The sequence below is a fragment of the Mustela lutreola genome, chromosome 15 (genome assembly GCF_030435805.1).
Source record: "Mustela lutreola isolate mMusLut2 chromosome 15, mMusLut2.pri, whole genome shotgun sequence".
Classification (NCBI taxonomy): domain Eukaryota; kingdom Metazoa; phylum Chordata; class Mammalia; order Carnivora; family Mustelidae; genus Mustela; species Mustela lutreola.
In genome coordinates, this window is record NC_081304.1 from 40,826,449 (window position 1) to 40,841,469 (window position 15,021).

At 54.7% G+C, this 15,021-nt stretch overlaps 1 protein-coding gene and 1 long non-coding RNA gene across 5 annotated transcripts in view; one reads left to right on the forward strand and one right to left on the reverse strand.

Moving 5' to 3' along the window:
* Positions 1-15,021, reverse strand: part of RAB11FIP4 (RAB11 family interacting protein 4) — a 116,862-nt gene that overhangs the window by 31,329 nt on the left and 70,512 nt on the right. The window contains exon 1 of one of the 4 annotated variants that reach the window (XM_059147642.1): positions 6,425-6,992. The exons of the other annotated variants lie outside the window; for them this stretch is intronic. Coding sequence (XP_059003625.1) covers positions 6,425-6,454 — 30 coding nt within the window. The 5' untranslated portion in view covers positions 6,455-6,992. Of the gene's footprint in view, positions 1-6,424; positions 6,993-15,021 lie in introns of those variants that run through there. 4 annotated transcript variants of the gene reach the window in all.
* On the forward strand, positions 5,512-7,633 carry LOC131815746 (uncharacterized). Its single transcript, XR_009347836.1, has 2 exons — positions 5,512-6,247; positions 6,989-7,633. It is a non-coding gene; the product is annotated as an uncharacterized LOC131815746 (long non-coding RNA).

Here is a 15,021-nt window from a genome sequence, read left to right on the forward strand (position 1 = left end):
ACATCGAGAAATGAAAGCACACCAGCAAACGTACCACACATACCAACTGAAGATGCTAAAACGTGGGGGGGAAAGTGTCTTAGCGTCTGTAAAATACAGCGTAAGTGGGGAATGGGGACTCAGGCACAGTTCCTCAGACTGTGTGTGGGACTTGGGGGGCAGAGGACAACTCCTCACATGCACGTGACCACCCACATGCACGCCTGGCTGCCGCAAGGTCCTTCTTTGCTAATAACCGACGCAATCTTGTAGATAATCACACAAAAATGTGCTGGCCAGACCTGCCTGTCAACAAGAGCCCTCGTTTCACCAGGAGTCTTCTGATTCAAGGTTACTTCATATTAGCCGCAGAGCCTGGCCCGACCCCCCCCCCCCCCACCTGCCAGCCTGGCCCTGCCCGTCGGCTTTGCCATTCCCCCAGTCCCCCATGGAGCTGCAGATCTCAGAGCAGCCAAGCTTGTTGAACAGGTAGGCTGGCTCCTTGGAACAGGGCCAAGGGCAGTCACACAACACGGTGGGGAGGCTGACAAGTCTGCATCGTTCTGTCCGGCTCCTCTCCAGATCTCTGGGGACCCTGTGGGCTGCCAGAGTTGCAATGCTTTAATAAGACGCTGGGGGCCAGGGAAGGGAGGGTGAGCAGAGGGGCGGCGGCCTCTTCCCCTTGGCGGGGTGGGAAGGAAGGACCAGGTGCACAGCCCCACACCAAGCCCCGGGGAGCTGCCTGGCACCTCGGGACGTGCTTGGCATCCATGCCCAGATTGCCATGCGGGCACTGGTCACGGCGCTCCAGCCCCAGAGCCCACATCCACAAGAGGCTGGGTTGGTTTATTGAAACAGCACAGAAGCTGAGAAAGGGGAGTTTTGCTCCTCCTGTAAAGCCCCCCAGGTAGTGGAGCTTCTTCTCCACCACTTTCCTGCCTCTGCTCAGACATCCTCCCGGCGAGAAATTCGGTTAGGCGCTAAGGTTATCAGTCGCGAGGATCAAACCACTAGAAGCTTATAGGAACTAAAAATAACAGCTCCCTCATACGCCAGGCAGGGTTTGAAGTGCTGTTCATACATTCACACAGTGATTCACAGGCCCGCCTTCCAAGGGAGGGACTAGCATCGTCCTCCTTTTACCTAGGAAGGCTGCGAGGCACGGAAAGGGTAAACAGTCTGCGACTGCACAAGTAGCCGCTGGCCTGGCCGAGGCGGGACTCGAACATAGGCCGCTGGGCTCCAGAGCCCAGCCCCCCCGGGGCGCCACACCACCCTGCCTCTCTGGTTGTCTAACCACCCACCAGGCATCAACCGAGCCCCGGTCAGAACCCATCTGGGCTTGTCAGGTCACAGGGGCTCATTTTACTTTCACCATCAGCCCCCGGAAGCCCGGGAAGGGGAGGCGGCTTGCCGGACGTCCCACAGCGAGCAGACCGCAGAGCCGGGGACTAGACACGTGTATTCTCGGGCTCCAAAACATTTTCTTTTTACTTGAAGAAAACAGGCATTGAGTGGCTGAGTACCCAGTTGGGTGAAAGGGAGGCACTCGTGTTTTGAGGTGGATTGTTTCTCCCAGGAAAACCAGTGGGCGGGAAGGAGACACGTGCTGTTCCTGTCTCTCCTATCTGAAGAGGGGGACTGAAGGCGGGCGCCGAGAGCAGACCCTGCCCCCACCCCCTCTTTCCCCAAGTCCGCTGCAGACCACACTGGTTCTTGCAGCACAAGTTCCCTCTTCAGGCCACGAGGCTTGCTTGCAGAGTGCAGAGGACGGTGGGGGTGACAGCAGATGACTCAAGACAGCGAGTGTTCCCACCCACTCTCCCACACTGGGGTTCTGTTCAGGCCTTCCTCTTTCTGGTCCCTTAAAAGAGAAAGGCTCCCAGAAGCAGGGCCACAGCTATTAGTAATAACTGCCACAGAGCTCTGTTTTCATTTGAATCATGTTTACATTGCTGGGAAAGAACCCACTTGTCTGGGAAGACGAAACAGGTTGAATCAATTACGAATATGGCCAACAGTCGGAAAACTTCCCATTTCTTGAAGGAAGTTGAGGAGTGGGGTTGGAAACGTTGGGTGTTACTAGTCCCAGCCTGCCAGATGGGGCCAGGGCCAGGGGTCACGCAGACCCCACAACTCTAGACCTCCACACACACCTCGAAGGATGAACACATTTCTGGTTGCACTCTTTCTCCCTGTGTACACACACACTCTTTCTCTCTCTGGGGGCCTAGGCTAGACAGAGATTAGACCCAAAACTGCTGCCCAGGTGGGGGAGCGTCTTTGCTAGGTTTCTCAGGAGAGCAGGGCCCAGAACTGTGCTGCCCATGGAAGCAAAAGGAAGGCTTGAACACCTCAAGGCTCAAGGAGGCCAGGAGCCCAAGAAGGAGAAGATGGGGGGCCGGCCTTGCACCCCTGCTAACAGAGACCTGTGGGAACAGAAGGGTGGCCCAAGCGGTGCCCTGCAGGTTCTGCTGGTACTGATCTGTGTAGCGGAAATAACATCTGGCCAGAATGGTCTCTACCTGCACAGGGACAGGCTTCTCTGACCTGACCCCAGGCCAACGGCTGGAAAGTCCACAGCAGCAACGGCCACATGCAGACACTTCTCCTCAAAAAATGCCTCAATGCAGGGCACCTGGGTGGCTCAATCATTAAGCATATGCCTTCTGCTCAGGTCATAATCCCGGGGTCCTGGGATCCAGCCCTGCATCGGGCTCCCTGCTCAGCGGGGAGCTGCTTCTCCCTCTGCCTGCTCCCCTTGTTTGTGCTCTCTCTGTATCAAATAAGAAAACAAATAAACAAATAAAATCCTTAGAAACAAAAGAAATGCCTCAGTGCCCAGACCCCTCAACAGCGAGGGTTTGCAGAGGACAGAGCAAGGAAATGCACTTTGTGCCAGTGGATGTCTAGTCTCCACTGTGTGCTGTTCATCCCCCATTCTCCGGGGGTCTGGGTGCTCGCTTGGCAGCATGTGAGGTCCCTGATCTCTGTGAGCCCGTGCCCCTTGCCCTGACCTGGTTCCTTCTCCAATCGCAGCTTGGCCTTGTCAGCCATGGCCCCCCCTGAGGGCCCTTGCCCTTGCAGTGACTCTCCCTGGACCTGAACCTCTTTTGTCAGGACACCACCTTCTCAGCGAGGACTTCCCTGCCCACTCTGTTTAAGTCCACAAGCCCCACTGGCCTGCTTGCAGTCCGGCCACCCCGTGTGCTGCACCTGTTCCCTGCCTGCCGGCCATCACACAAGCTCCACGGACACAGGCACTGCTGCTGCCCTATGCTGCCATAACTCAAGCACCCAGCATGGGGTCTGGCACAGACGAGACGCTCCAGTGTCTGCGGAGGAGCTGCCCGTGCTGGGTGATGTGCTGGGTGAGGGCGGGGCCAACAGAAATGGGGAAATGGGGGCGCCTGGGTGGCTCAGTGGGTTGAGCCTCTGCCTTCGGCTCGGGTCGTGATCTCAGGGTCCTGGGATCGAGCCCCGTGTCGGGCTCTCTGCTCAGCGGGAAGCCTGTTTCCCTTCCTTTCTCTCTCTGCCTGCCTCTCTGCCTACTTGTGATCTCCTTCTGTCAAATAAATAAATAAAATCTTAAAAAAAATTAAAAAAAAAAAAAAAAAAAGAAATGGGGAAATGCCTTGGAAAGCCATCTGACAGAGGGGCTGGCCCTACCACATCCAGGACAGGTGGTCCCACAATGTCTAGTAAGACACAGAGTGGGTCTGCCAAGTCAACGTGGCTGTTTCCTCATACCCAGCCGGTCACGGGGCAGGATTACCCATTAATGGAGCAGGGAGACCAGCAGGGGGAAGACCCAAGGGGTCCACGTCCTTGGAAAGGCCAGTGATTTGATACCATCAACAGCCCATTCCTGAGTCAAGAGTCAACAGAGCAGACCCAGAGGAAAACAGAGCCCATGCCCAGGGGTTCTACCTGGCTGGCAAAGCCAAGGCACTGTGCCCCAAATGCCAACCCCAGGCAGCGGGCGACCAGATAAAGAGGCTTCCCTTTCAAAATGCACTGAGCCCTGTGCCAGGAGACAGAGAGCAGAGCCAGAGAGTGGGCACCCCGTGCCCAGGCTGTCCCTCCCCCAGACAAGGTCCTGAGAGGTCTGCCTTCCAGGGATCACTCACCTGGTACTTTACCGGGAGTCTTCCTCATCCCCTCCACCTCCTCCATACCCACAGCTAAAATGTATAAACTGAAGCAAAATTGTAAGCAAGATCAGTTGTGAAACATTCCTTGGCATAAAAAGTCAGCCCAGAAGACGGACTGCCAGCCCTAGGGAAGGAAGTTTCTAGCCACCTAGAGGAGAACGGAGGGAATGCGGGAAGGCGAAAGCCAGGAGGTCTCCTGGAGGGCTCCAGAGAAAGCCCTAGATGTGGGGGCAGCTAGTCCCACCCATAGGGAAGGGGGCTCGCAGGCCACAAAGGGGCCAGTGTGCTGAGGGAGGGAAGAGCAAAGTGCTCAGAAGAGAGGGAAGAATGGGCGTGTGGGGGCCAGCGGAATATCCACTAGGATATTCTCCCACTGCAGCCCAGAGCCTCAAGGCAAGCTGCTGGGCAGATTTCTTTTCTTCCCTTACTTGCTAAGAGGTCCTTTTTAAGGTAGTCTCTCCCGCTGGTCTTCCTTGGGGCAAAGGTCATATCTCCCGTGGCTCACCTGGCCTGGCTAGTCTGGTCCCTCCCTGGGCACAGTCTTATCTCTCTGCTGGCCTTAGTCATGCACCCCACCCCCTCCACCAAAGCCTGGGGTCCCCCCAGTAAAAAGACTGTTCCCCAGAAGGCATCCCCCAAGCTGTGATGCCTGCTACAAGTCCCAGGTTCTTCCCTGGCTTCCCCCAATCCTCCAAGCCACACACCCCTCCAGTGAAGTCATAGGGATCTTGGAGACAACCTAGATCACTGTGCCTGAGGGCTCAGGGCAGTGGACAGGGAATTTGGCCCATGTTTTCAGTCTCCCTACAGCCTGCAAACGCCTTACCGGTAGGGAAGTGTCCCTGTACTGCCAGCACCTGGGCACAGAAGAAGGATTTCATGCGAGCTCAGCAGGGTCTGCGTTGGGCCAGTCTATCTGGGCAAGCTGGTGCCTGGCTTAAGGCAAGACCCCAGTCAGTGGCAGTGACCCAAGGATTCCACCAAGGCTGAGCTGACTGGTTGCAAACAGGAAGACAGAGATCCCTACAGCATGGGTCTGATATACCCATAATTGGTCACCTTCTCCCCTTTGAGATTCCCTTTTCCCTAACTTGGCTGCCACATGTCACCAGGAACTGGGGATACCCCACCCCTTTCCCTGGAACCCAGAAGATTAGCACCTGCCTCCACCAAGGGAAGAGAGGGGTTTGGGGGACCATCAGAAACTAACCCTGGGGGGGGGGGGGTTGCCAAGGCAAAAAGTGTAGGCTGAGCGCAGGAATCTGGCCCGTTCACAATCCTTTGAGGAGGCGGCCTGTAAATAATAAAACAAGGAACACTGGCTTGTCTCTCAGGGCGAGTGACGTGTCACCTACCAGCCATCTGTGGGAGAGCAGGGCTGGGGAGAAAGATAAATGGAGAGAGAGGTACACTGGAGGGTGTGAAGGGGGCGGGGGGGGAAGGAACACCAGCGAAGTCCAGACCAGGTTCCCATAGCACAGACGCAATTGGTTCTCCAGAGGCTGCTCTGCCAAGACCTCAGAGACGCTAGTCGCCCACAGAGAAGCGGCGGTGACAACAACAACTACTACTGGCAGGCTCTCGGGGGCCGGAGGGCAAAGAGCTGGGACTCCGCACACACCTCTGGCCTCGGGGACGTCTTGGCTGTAAAGGGCTAGGGCCCTGTCCGCAAGCCCCGAACTAGGCTGGCTCTCCTCCTTGTCCAGCAGAGCCCCTCGGAGAAGCGAGGGAACCCAGGAACAGGCTCGGTGCAGCCGCCAAGAGCTACGGAAAAACTTCGCCCGGGCACAGCTTCCCCGGGGACACGGCGGAGCCAAGGGCAGGGAGCTGGGACAACACCGGTGCCGGTGGGGCAAGGCGCGCTGGGAGCGGAGGTGGGACGCGGAGGCCGGGGGTCCCGAGGAAGGCGTCCTGGCAATCCAGCCCCCTGTCCAGTCCAGTAGGTCCCTCCAAAAACACTTCTCGGAAACTGCACCGAAGAAGCGGCCCCTTCTCCCCGCGCCCCGGGGCTAGCTAGCTCTGCTCATCCCCCGCACCTGGGAGCCGGCTCAGGGCCTGGAAAGGGCAGCGGGAACAGAGGTTTCTTTTCTGTGGCCCCGCGCGCGAGGTCGCAGGTAACCCGACCTCCCCGGCCAGGGCCGAGAGGGCGGACACTCCCGGGGCGGTAGCGGGCGCCCGAGCTGCGGGCAAAGTTCCGCGCTTCGGTAACTTCCCCCGCCCCGGAGCCGTGGGCCCGGCCAGGTGCGCGTCGCCGGAACCCCGCGAGCACCAGTCCCTCGGCCGCCGCTTACCTGGCCCCCGGGGGCGGGCGAGGTGCGCATCCCCCGTCCGGCGGCGAGTCGGTGCGCTGCGGAGGGGCGAGGAGCGGGCGGGCGCGGGCTGGCGGGGCGGGCAGCAACGCGGCGGGCAGCGCGGGGAGCGCAAAGAAGAACCCCGCCGCGCCGCAGCGGGTCGCTCACTTTCGGCAGCAGTTGAAGGCGCCGGCCCCGCCCCCACCCGCGCCCGTTGCCGGGAGACCCGCGTGGGCCGAAGGGCTCTTTGTATCAAAGCTGCCGTGACATCACGAGGCGCCCGGGCTCGGGGATCGAAGGGGGCGGGGCTCGAGCCGGGGGCGGGGCCGGAGGAGGAAGCCCGGTCTGGGAACCCGAGCCTCGGGGGGCGGGGCCCAGGTAACCCCGCCCCCAAGGTAGGGGCAGGTGGCTGGGGCGGCGCCGACCAATGGCGTCGCGGCTCTGAGGCAGGCCCGGGCTACCCACCGGAGGAGGGGGCGACTCGGGAGGTGGGGCTCGCCTGGGCCCGCCCGAGCCCGCGCCGCGAGGTTAAGGTCGCTGGGTTTGCACTGCTCTGGCCCTCAGATTCCAGGAGACCGAGTCTGTGAGCTCGCAAGCCTGCCTGGCGGGCTCTGTCGCTGTCGGGTCCCGACTACGCTCACTGTTGCGGTCACTGTACGGCGAGACTCCGACCAGCGCTTCCGCGCTCACATTTGCGGACCCGAACGAAGATCTGCCAAACCCCCAGCCCCCTCGCCTACCACCGCCACCGCCACCAGTCTGAGTCTTCGTCCTTTCGTTCCTAAAGTCAGGAGTTGTATTTAGAAGCAGCCCAGGAATACAAAGAACCAAGGGGCAATAAGAACTAAAAGCAAGGGGCGCCTGGGTGGCTCCGTTGGTTGGGCGACTGCCTTCCGCTCCGGTCGTGATCCTGAAGTCCCGGGATGGTGTCCCACATCCATGGGAGTCTGTTTATCCCGACTCTGACCTTCTCCCCTCTCATGCTCTCTCTCACTGTCTCTCTCTCACATAAATAAAATCTTAAAAACAAAAACAAAAACAAAAAAACCCTGAAAACATAAAAAAGGAAGTACTCTGTGTTGAATCCTAGTAAACATAATTTAAGTAAAAAATGTGCCTCCTTCCCCACCCCCCATAACTCTTCACTATGCTTTGGATTAAAGAAGGCAAAAATGTAAAGCAGCAACTAATACAGATGTTTCCCTTTGAGTCAGCGTTGCATTGTCCAACTGGGGGTAAGTTTTGGGGGATTTATCTTCCTAATTGTCTGTCTCCGGCCAACATGAAGGCCCCTTTGCCTTCCCTGTGTCCTCACTGACCAGCAGGGTGGCACATGGACATGGCAGGACCTGTTGGCAGCTGGGTGCTTTGGTTCAATTCCATCAACAACACACACACACACACACACACACACACACACACACAGAGCTTTTCAGCCTCCTTCTCTCTGGCTCTTTGCTCTCAACTTCCTTCTCCCCCAAATCTCTCCTGCAAATAAGTTGCCAGCTGCCTCTCTGTCTACCAGGGGCCCTACTCTGAGGCAAAGCATCCCACTGAGGCTCTGAGCCCTACAGGGAACTCTCCAAAAAGGACAGCATTGGCTAGAGGAGGGCCTCCTGGCAGAGGCTTTGTGCCAGGGGAGGCTTGAGCAGTGGGGGTGAGGCGGAGACCCTACCACCACTGACCCTCTCCTCCCTGCTGATGGTCTTGCAGGTCAGAGATCCCTATGCGGGCACCATGGACTATTTCTCACCCTTGCTTGGGTCCACTCCCGCAGTCCCTAACATGCAGAAGTGCTGTGTTGTATCATAACAAACACTGGCTTTGGAATCACATAGACTTGGGTTTCAATCCTATTTGCCAGCTATGAGGCCTAGGACAAGTTATGTAACCCTTCTGAGACTCAGTGTCCTTATCTGTAAAATGGGGCTAGGTCAACCTCATGAGTTGTTGTGCATCCTGGCAGAGGGTACACTTAACGTTAGTCACTCACCACAGGTGTGGTGCATGAATGAGCCCACGCACCCTGGGCCGCCTCTGCCTTTCCAGCTCCACCCTGAGACCTCGGCTCAGTGGCTTCCTGTGAGGTTTCAGGGTGTAGCTGCATCCAGGGGGTTCTGTCTCAGTTTCCCCTCTTCCCTTCTGAGTCTCATGGTGCCCCTAAGGGCTGTGGAGAACCAGAAAGCAGGTCACGTGAGAGGACCATCCAGAACTGGGGGAGGGAAGCAGAAACCTCAGGTGATCGGCACTGTTCTAGGTCCTAGCTTGCTTCGGGCAAAAGTCAGTGAAGAAGAGCAGAACCTGTCAAGTATCCTCCACCCCGCCCTCATTAGGGGTAGTCAGATTGCCATTTTCTTTCTTTTTTTTTTTAGTAGTTTTTTTTTAAAAAGATTTTATTTGACAGACAGAGATCACAAGTAGGCAGAGAGGCAGGCAGAGAGAGACAGGGAAGCAGGCCCCCGGCTGAGCAGAGAGCCCGATGAGGGGCTCAATCCCAGGACCCTGGGATCATAACCTGAGCCAAAGGCAGAGGCTTTAACCCACTGAGCCACCCAGGCGCCCCCAGATAGCCATTTTGGAGGGCTCTGTGGAGGGAATGGTTTCTAGCGTCCCTCTTTATTCTTCCCAAAGGTTGGTGGAGGGAGTGGCATCTCCAGGTTTCTGTCCTGAAAAGCAGTGTGCCCGAGAGGAGGGTCACAAGATGCTGGCACTGAGCACTTCTGAGTCTGAAGCCTGCCTCATTCTACAGTTTACCACAGCCAAGTCATTTGCTATTTCTGAGCACGGGCTGTCACCTCTATAGAATGGAAACAAGACCTTTCCTCTTCCAGTTGGGAGGTTTGAATGAAATGATAAAATAAGTGTCTAGTTCAATGCTTCCTGTGCTACAGGCACTCAATAAATAGTAGCTTCTCATGACCAGCAGCATAAATGAGCCCTGGTCTGATTCAGTGATTCAGGATATGAGCTCCAAGGCTGGAGCCAAGGGTTCTATCCTGGCTTTACCACCTTGTAAAAGATCATCTGGATGAGCCAAGGCAAGTTTAATTTCTGGTGTCTCCGTATCCTCACCTGCAAATTGGAGATAATAATAGTATGTATTTCAGGATTATTTTGAGGATCAAAATAGTCAGGACCCATGCATATAGTACTCAGAGCAGGCCTGGCACATAGCAGGTGCTCAATAAACAGCAGCCATTTCCAATGACCATGTGATAAGAGGCTGGGGAGAACTGAGGTGAGGATTAGAACCTGAAATAGCTTATAGGATGATTTAGAACCCTGACATCTTAGAGGGTTGGTGAGGGGCAGAAGGAAAGGGAGAGAGAGAATCCCAAGCAGGCTGCATGCCCAATGCGGAGCCTGATGCGGGACTTGATCTCACGACCCTGAGATCATGACCTGAGCCAAAATCAAAAGTCAGACACCCAACCGACAAGGCCATCCAGGTGCCCCAAGAATCCTGACTTTTGGGAGAGGCCCTGACATCTTCCAGGGGGTTTAGGGGATCAATGATAATTTGGGGTTGGGGAGGAAGGATGTCTTCTGAAATGGACATGGAAACTGAGGGCTCCAGCCCAAGCTAGGGCTCCCAGAGGACTCAGTGTTTTTCATTCACATGGGAGCTGGCCTGGGAGAGAATTACTAGGGAAATATAGTCCCCCATCCTGAGCAGTCCTACCTATGGGGTTGGGGGCCATGAGGGTCTCCCAGTAGCTAACCTGGTTCCTTCCCATAGCTGTGTTTTAGAAGTTTAATTAGCTGTGTTTAGATTTTAAGCTAGGAAGGCTCTCTGGAGAAAGAGCTAATGTGCTCTTCCCCCATTTTATGGATGGAAAGATGGAGGCTCAGAGAAGGCTAGGCATTTGTCCAAACCGCACCCTGAGGTATCAGATGAGCAGGGACTGAAACTCGGGCTCCTTGGCTGCCTACCCCACTTCCACTCCTGCTCTGGCTGGGATGCTTTACTGAGGGGCAAATGACTGGCAGAAGATGGGGAGTGATGGGCAGTTGATACCCTTCCAGTGCCCACCCGGTGCTGTGCGTCTCCTAAGGGCTTCGACTTGCTATTTCCAAAGGATCTCATTAAAAACAGAAACCGTCTCCCCGGGAATCTATCTGAGAATAATGTGCAGAGGACAAGTCCCTCTCATTAATTCTTTTTATGTCCTGCAACTTCTTTTACTATAGTTTTGGGAATACTCCTGTCTGGGTGCCAAAGCCAGAGAGAAGCAGACAGAATGTTGACAAGCAGAAGTTAGCCTCCACATACTGATGGGGGTGGAAAAACCGTGTTCACCTGGGTGAGCCAGGTGAGGGCAGAGAATCTAGGAAGTTCTCTCTGTGCCACAGCTATCCTTCCACGTTTGTCATCTTCCGCTGTCACCAGGCAGGTGTTAGCTCACCATCAGATGGTGTAAAGCGGCAACATTTTGTACATGTTTGGGGCCATATGGAAGGACTGGCTGAACATACATGACATAATTATGGAAAAGAGCATAATTAGGAAAAGAGTTCTCCGAACATTACCCAGTGTTGATGTTAGCCAAGCAACTGAGGCCAACGAACATGAGCCACATGGACAAACAAGAAAACAGCTACACAAATAATACCAGGGCTGAAAAAAAGCATTCAAGCCCAGTGGTTCTCAAAGTCAGTTCCTAGAAACCTGCAGGTTTCTCTGGAGACCCTGCAAAAGGAGGGGATGCTCAGGTGAGCCAGAATAGCTCCACTTTCCACCGCTTTACACACGGACTTCCACTTAGGTCGGTAAGTAGTAGTAGTAGCTTTAGAAAGAGAAGTTGGTACTAAGGAAGCCGACAGAACCCTGGGATTACAGAGGCTTCTTGACCCCCAAGGAAGATGGCTCCCACCTGCCATCTAGAAACAACAGGAGCAACCCCTGAATCCCAGACCCTTTCACTCCTGCAGGAGCCTGGCCAGGGGACCTGTACTGTGCCTGGAAGAGAAGGGCATCCGGGACCCTTCCTTCCTCTGGGAAGATGGGGTTCAGATGGCATGTCGCTAAGGTCCCTTCACATCCTACAACCCTGGGCTAGCCCAGGAGCAGATCTTGGACCCAGGCGTTTGCCTTGGACACGGAAGCCCTTTCCCACTGGCAAACAGCTAGGTGTTGGTGACTGTCCCTTGGCCAGGACTCCTGTAGCACTCTGCCCCAGACCTGTTTTTCCTTATAATGTCTGGCTGGCAGACTGGGTGGGACTGGTCTTTATTGACTCGCCCCAGCTCAGTGCTCAGAGAGGCCAAGCTCTATTTTTGTCAACCTGGGCACATGTGAACAATGGGTTTTCTTACTCATGCAGACCTAATAGGAGGGGAAAATGGTGAGAAAACCCAAGTTTCCTCTGACTCATTTGACCATCTAAGAGGAGGAGATGGCAGGGGAGGAGGAAATCAGACCAGGTCCTCTGTGACTTGGATTGGGTAAGGGCAAGGAAGAAGAAATTCCCCTTCCTTTACACTCGGTAGCGTCAGGTGGCCGCAAATTCAAGAAAGCATGAACCACTCTCCTCTCCTCCAAATGCCTCCCCCCTCCTCCCCACCTCCTCAGCCCAGGCCGCTGTGTCTATGACTTCTACAAGTTGGTGGTAAAGCAGGGATTCCCAAACACTACACTAGGCTGACTCGGGGAACCTAAAAAAAAGCTCAGTGCCTGGGTCACAACTGAATCCAAATGTCTCAGTTGTGAGCAGTTTTTCAAGATCCCAAATGTTTCCAATGCAAGCAAGTTTGGGAACCACTTTGCTAAAGGCGGGGCGACCATCGGTGAAGGCATCACTTGTCCATCATCCATCCATCCATCCATCTACAAATATTCAGTGAAGATCTCTCTGAGCGGACCCTGTTCCAGGTCTTGGAGACACAGCTATGAATCATCAGGTCTTGGTTCTCGTGGAGCTCACCCTCTCCGGGGGCCATCAGACCACAAACAAATAAATGAATCAGCGATACATCTGACATAGGCTCCGAAGAAAACCAAAGGAGGGTGAGAGATCAGACAGACGTTAGGGACAAGGTGCATTTTCATCCTGGATTTAGGGACTGGATTTTGTTTCAGGAAAGTGTTCCTGCCATCCTGCTCCCCATCTGCTCCTGCCTCCTGCTCTCTGGCTGAAAGAGCTCTCCCTTGACAATCCTCGAGGTCCTGCCTCCTGCCCCTCAGCGCCTCCGGCCTAGCTCTTTCCCTGAAGCAGTGTCTTTAGGGCGGGGCCTGGCATCCTCCGCACCCAGGGCTCCTGACTCGTCCAACTCTGTGCCAGCAGCAACACCTGACCTGGGGCTGCACAAGGCAAGGGATCCATGAGGCATTGTTTATGAACAACCGACAGAGGGATTTTAGTCTTGTGGGGTGTGTGAGAGGTCCCGTGGAACAGTGGAGAGAACCCTAAACTCAGGGTCAGAAGACCCGGATTGGAGGCCTGACTATGCCACTTCCCAGCAAAGGGCAAGTCATTTCTCCTTGCCAAGCTTTGGTTTCCTCTTTGGTCAAAAGGGGTAAGTGTGGCCAACTTTGCATTAAGAAAGGTCAAGGGCTAGGGTGCCTGGGTGGCTCAGTCAGTTAAGCATCTGACTTCGGCTCCAGTCTTGATCTCAGAGTCCTGGGTTCAAGCCCTGTATCAGGTTCTGTGCTCAGCGGGGAGTCTGCTTCTCCTTCTCCCTCTGCCCCTCCTCCCTGCTTATGTCTCTCTCTCTCTCTCCCTCAAACCAGTAAAAGCTTAAAAAAAAAAAAAAAAGGTCAGGGGCACCTGGGTGGCTCAGTCAGTTAAGTGTCTGCCTTCGGCTCAGGACATGATCCAGGGGCCTGTGGTGAAGCCCCACATCAGGATCCCTGCTCAGTGGGGAGCCTGCTTCTCCTTCTCCCTCTGCCTGTCCTTACCACTGCTTATGCTGTCAAGTAAATAAATAAAAATTTTTTAAAAAGGTCAAACAAACAAGAAAAGAAGTATCACACAACATAAAAATTATTCATATAAATATTGAGAAATTATGACATGATCATGGCTTCTCTAATATATAAAATTCATTAAAAATGGATGGAAAAACTTGGAAAGAAAGAAAATGTCAAAGACTTTTGGAAAGTGTTTTGCAAATATGAGGACTTTTTTTAGACGAGATCGGGCGCGTTCAGGGTGGTATGGCCGTAGACGAGGACTTTTTTTAGAAATTCTCATCATCTAGGTACAGACATGAAATCATCATGCGTTAAAGCTGGAAGGGACCTGGGAAGATGGCCAGGAGAGACAAAAGGACTTGCCACCGTCACAAAGATCCACACTGGCCCCAGAAAGTGGGGGGATGGTAATTGGGAGGAGACTGGGGATGATGTTTCAGTAGCTTCCCTTGACAAACTCCTATTCATCCTTCAAAATCCCACTCAGGTGTGACCTGCCTAATGAAGCCTTCTCTTTTTCTTCCGGTGAGAATAAATGACTCCCTGGCTTCATGATCTCCATCCCTCAAAGGCAAGCTCTGCTACTATGGGGACACACCATGTTGTTGGGACTGGCCTCCTCTCAGGCCCCCTTTAGCACCTTGATTCCTGAGAACAGGGTCCCTGTCCCCAGAGTCTTTGGACTCCCGCTGCTAACAAGTCTGGCACGTAGCAGGCACTTGAGGGATGTCTGAAGCCCTGAATGGAACTGAGGATCCCTCGCACGTAAATGATATAGGGCCGAGGGCCTGATTAGTCACGAATTCGTGGGAATATTTTCTGGAAGTTCCTGAGTTGGGCACTGATAAGGAGAGAAACAAGGAAATAAGAAAGGTCTTTCTCAAGATCCAGTTGCCCTCTTCCCGGATTGTACCAGATTTGAGCTCTGAGGAGACCCCCCTCTGCCTAACGCAAACCCTGAAACCAAAGAGAGATCATTTCCCTGCAGCTTGTGATTCCAACAGGGACCAAATACTGAAGATCCACGGTGTACCAGTCACTTCATTTCTTCTCCCTTATTCTAGTCCAACCCTCTGTGGACAGCGGTCACTGAACCCATATTACAGATGAGGAAGCTCGAGGCTCAGGAGGGTTCAGTGATATGGCCAGGGTGTCAGAGCCAAGATGTGCACTCAGGTCGGCTGGCCCATGCCCAGGCCCCCTTGCCATCTCTTACTGCATAACCAGCTTCCTGACAGCAACTAGACTCATCTGGAAGGTGGCAGAAACTAATTAATAAGGATGATGAAAGGCTGTGAGCAAGGAAGGGCCTCACCCCTCCCTCCATCATCCTCTGTCGTGGTATCAGCTGTAGTCCCAGCCAGGCCTCTGTGGTGCCCCCCGCCAAGTACTGCCCTTGAGGGTGGGATGCAGCCCACTGCACTGAGGGTGTTCGGGTGGAGGGCTATACACTCCTCTGCTGTGGACTTGGCCACTGCCTGCTGTCCCAGTTCCAAACCCAGGGAGAGGTACCCTGACCTGTCCCTGGGGGCCACCAGCGGGCGGGGGCAGGATAGATAGGCCAGGGCTCCTGAGGAGACGGAGGGAAGAAGGATTTGTTGCTTCCAGAAGTGTGTTTCATGGAGTCCCTACACCACTCTGACAGCAAGAAAGGGCTCTGTCGTCAAATCAACCGGCGAAATTC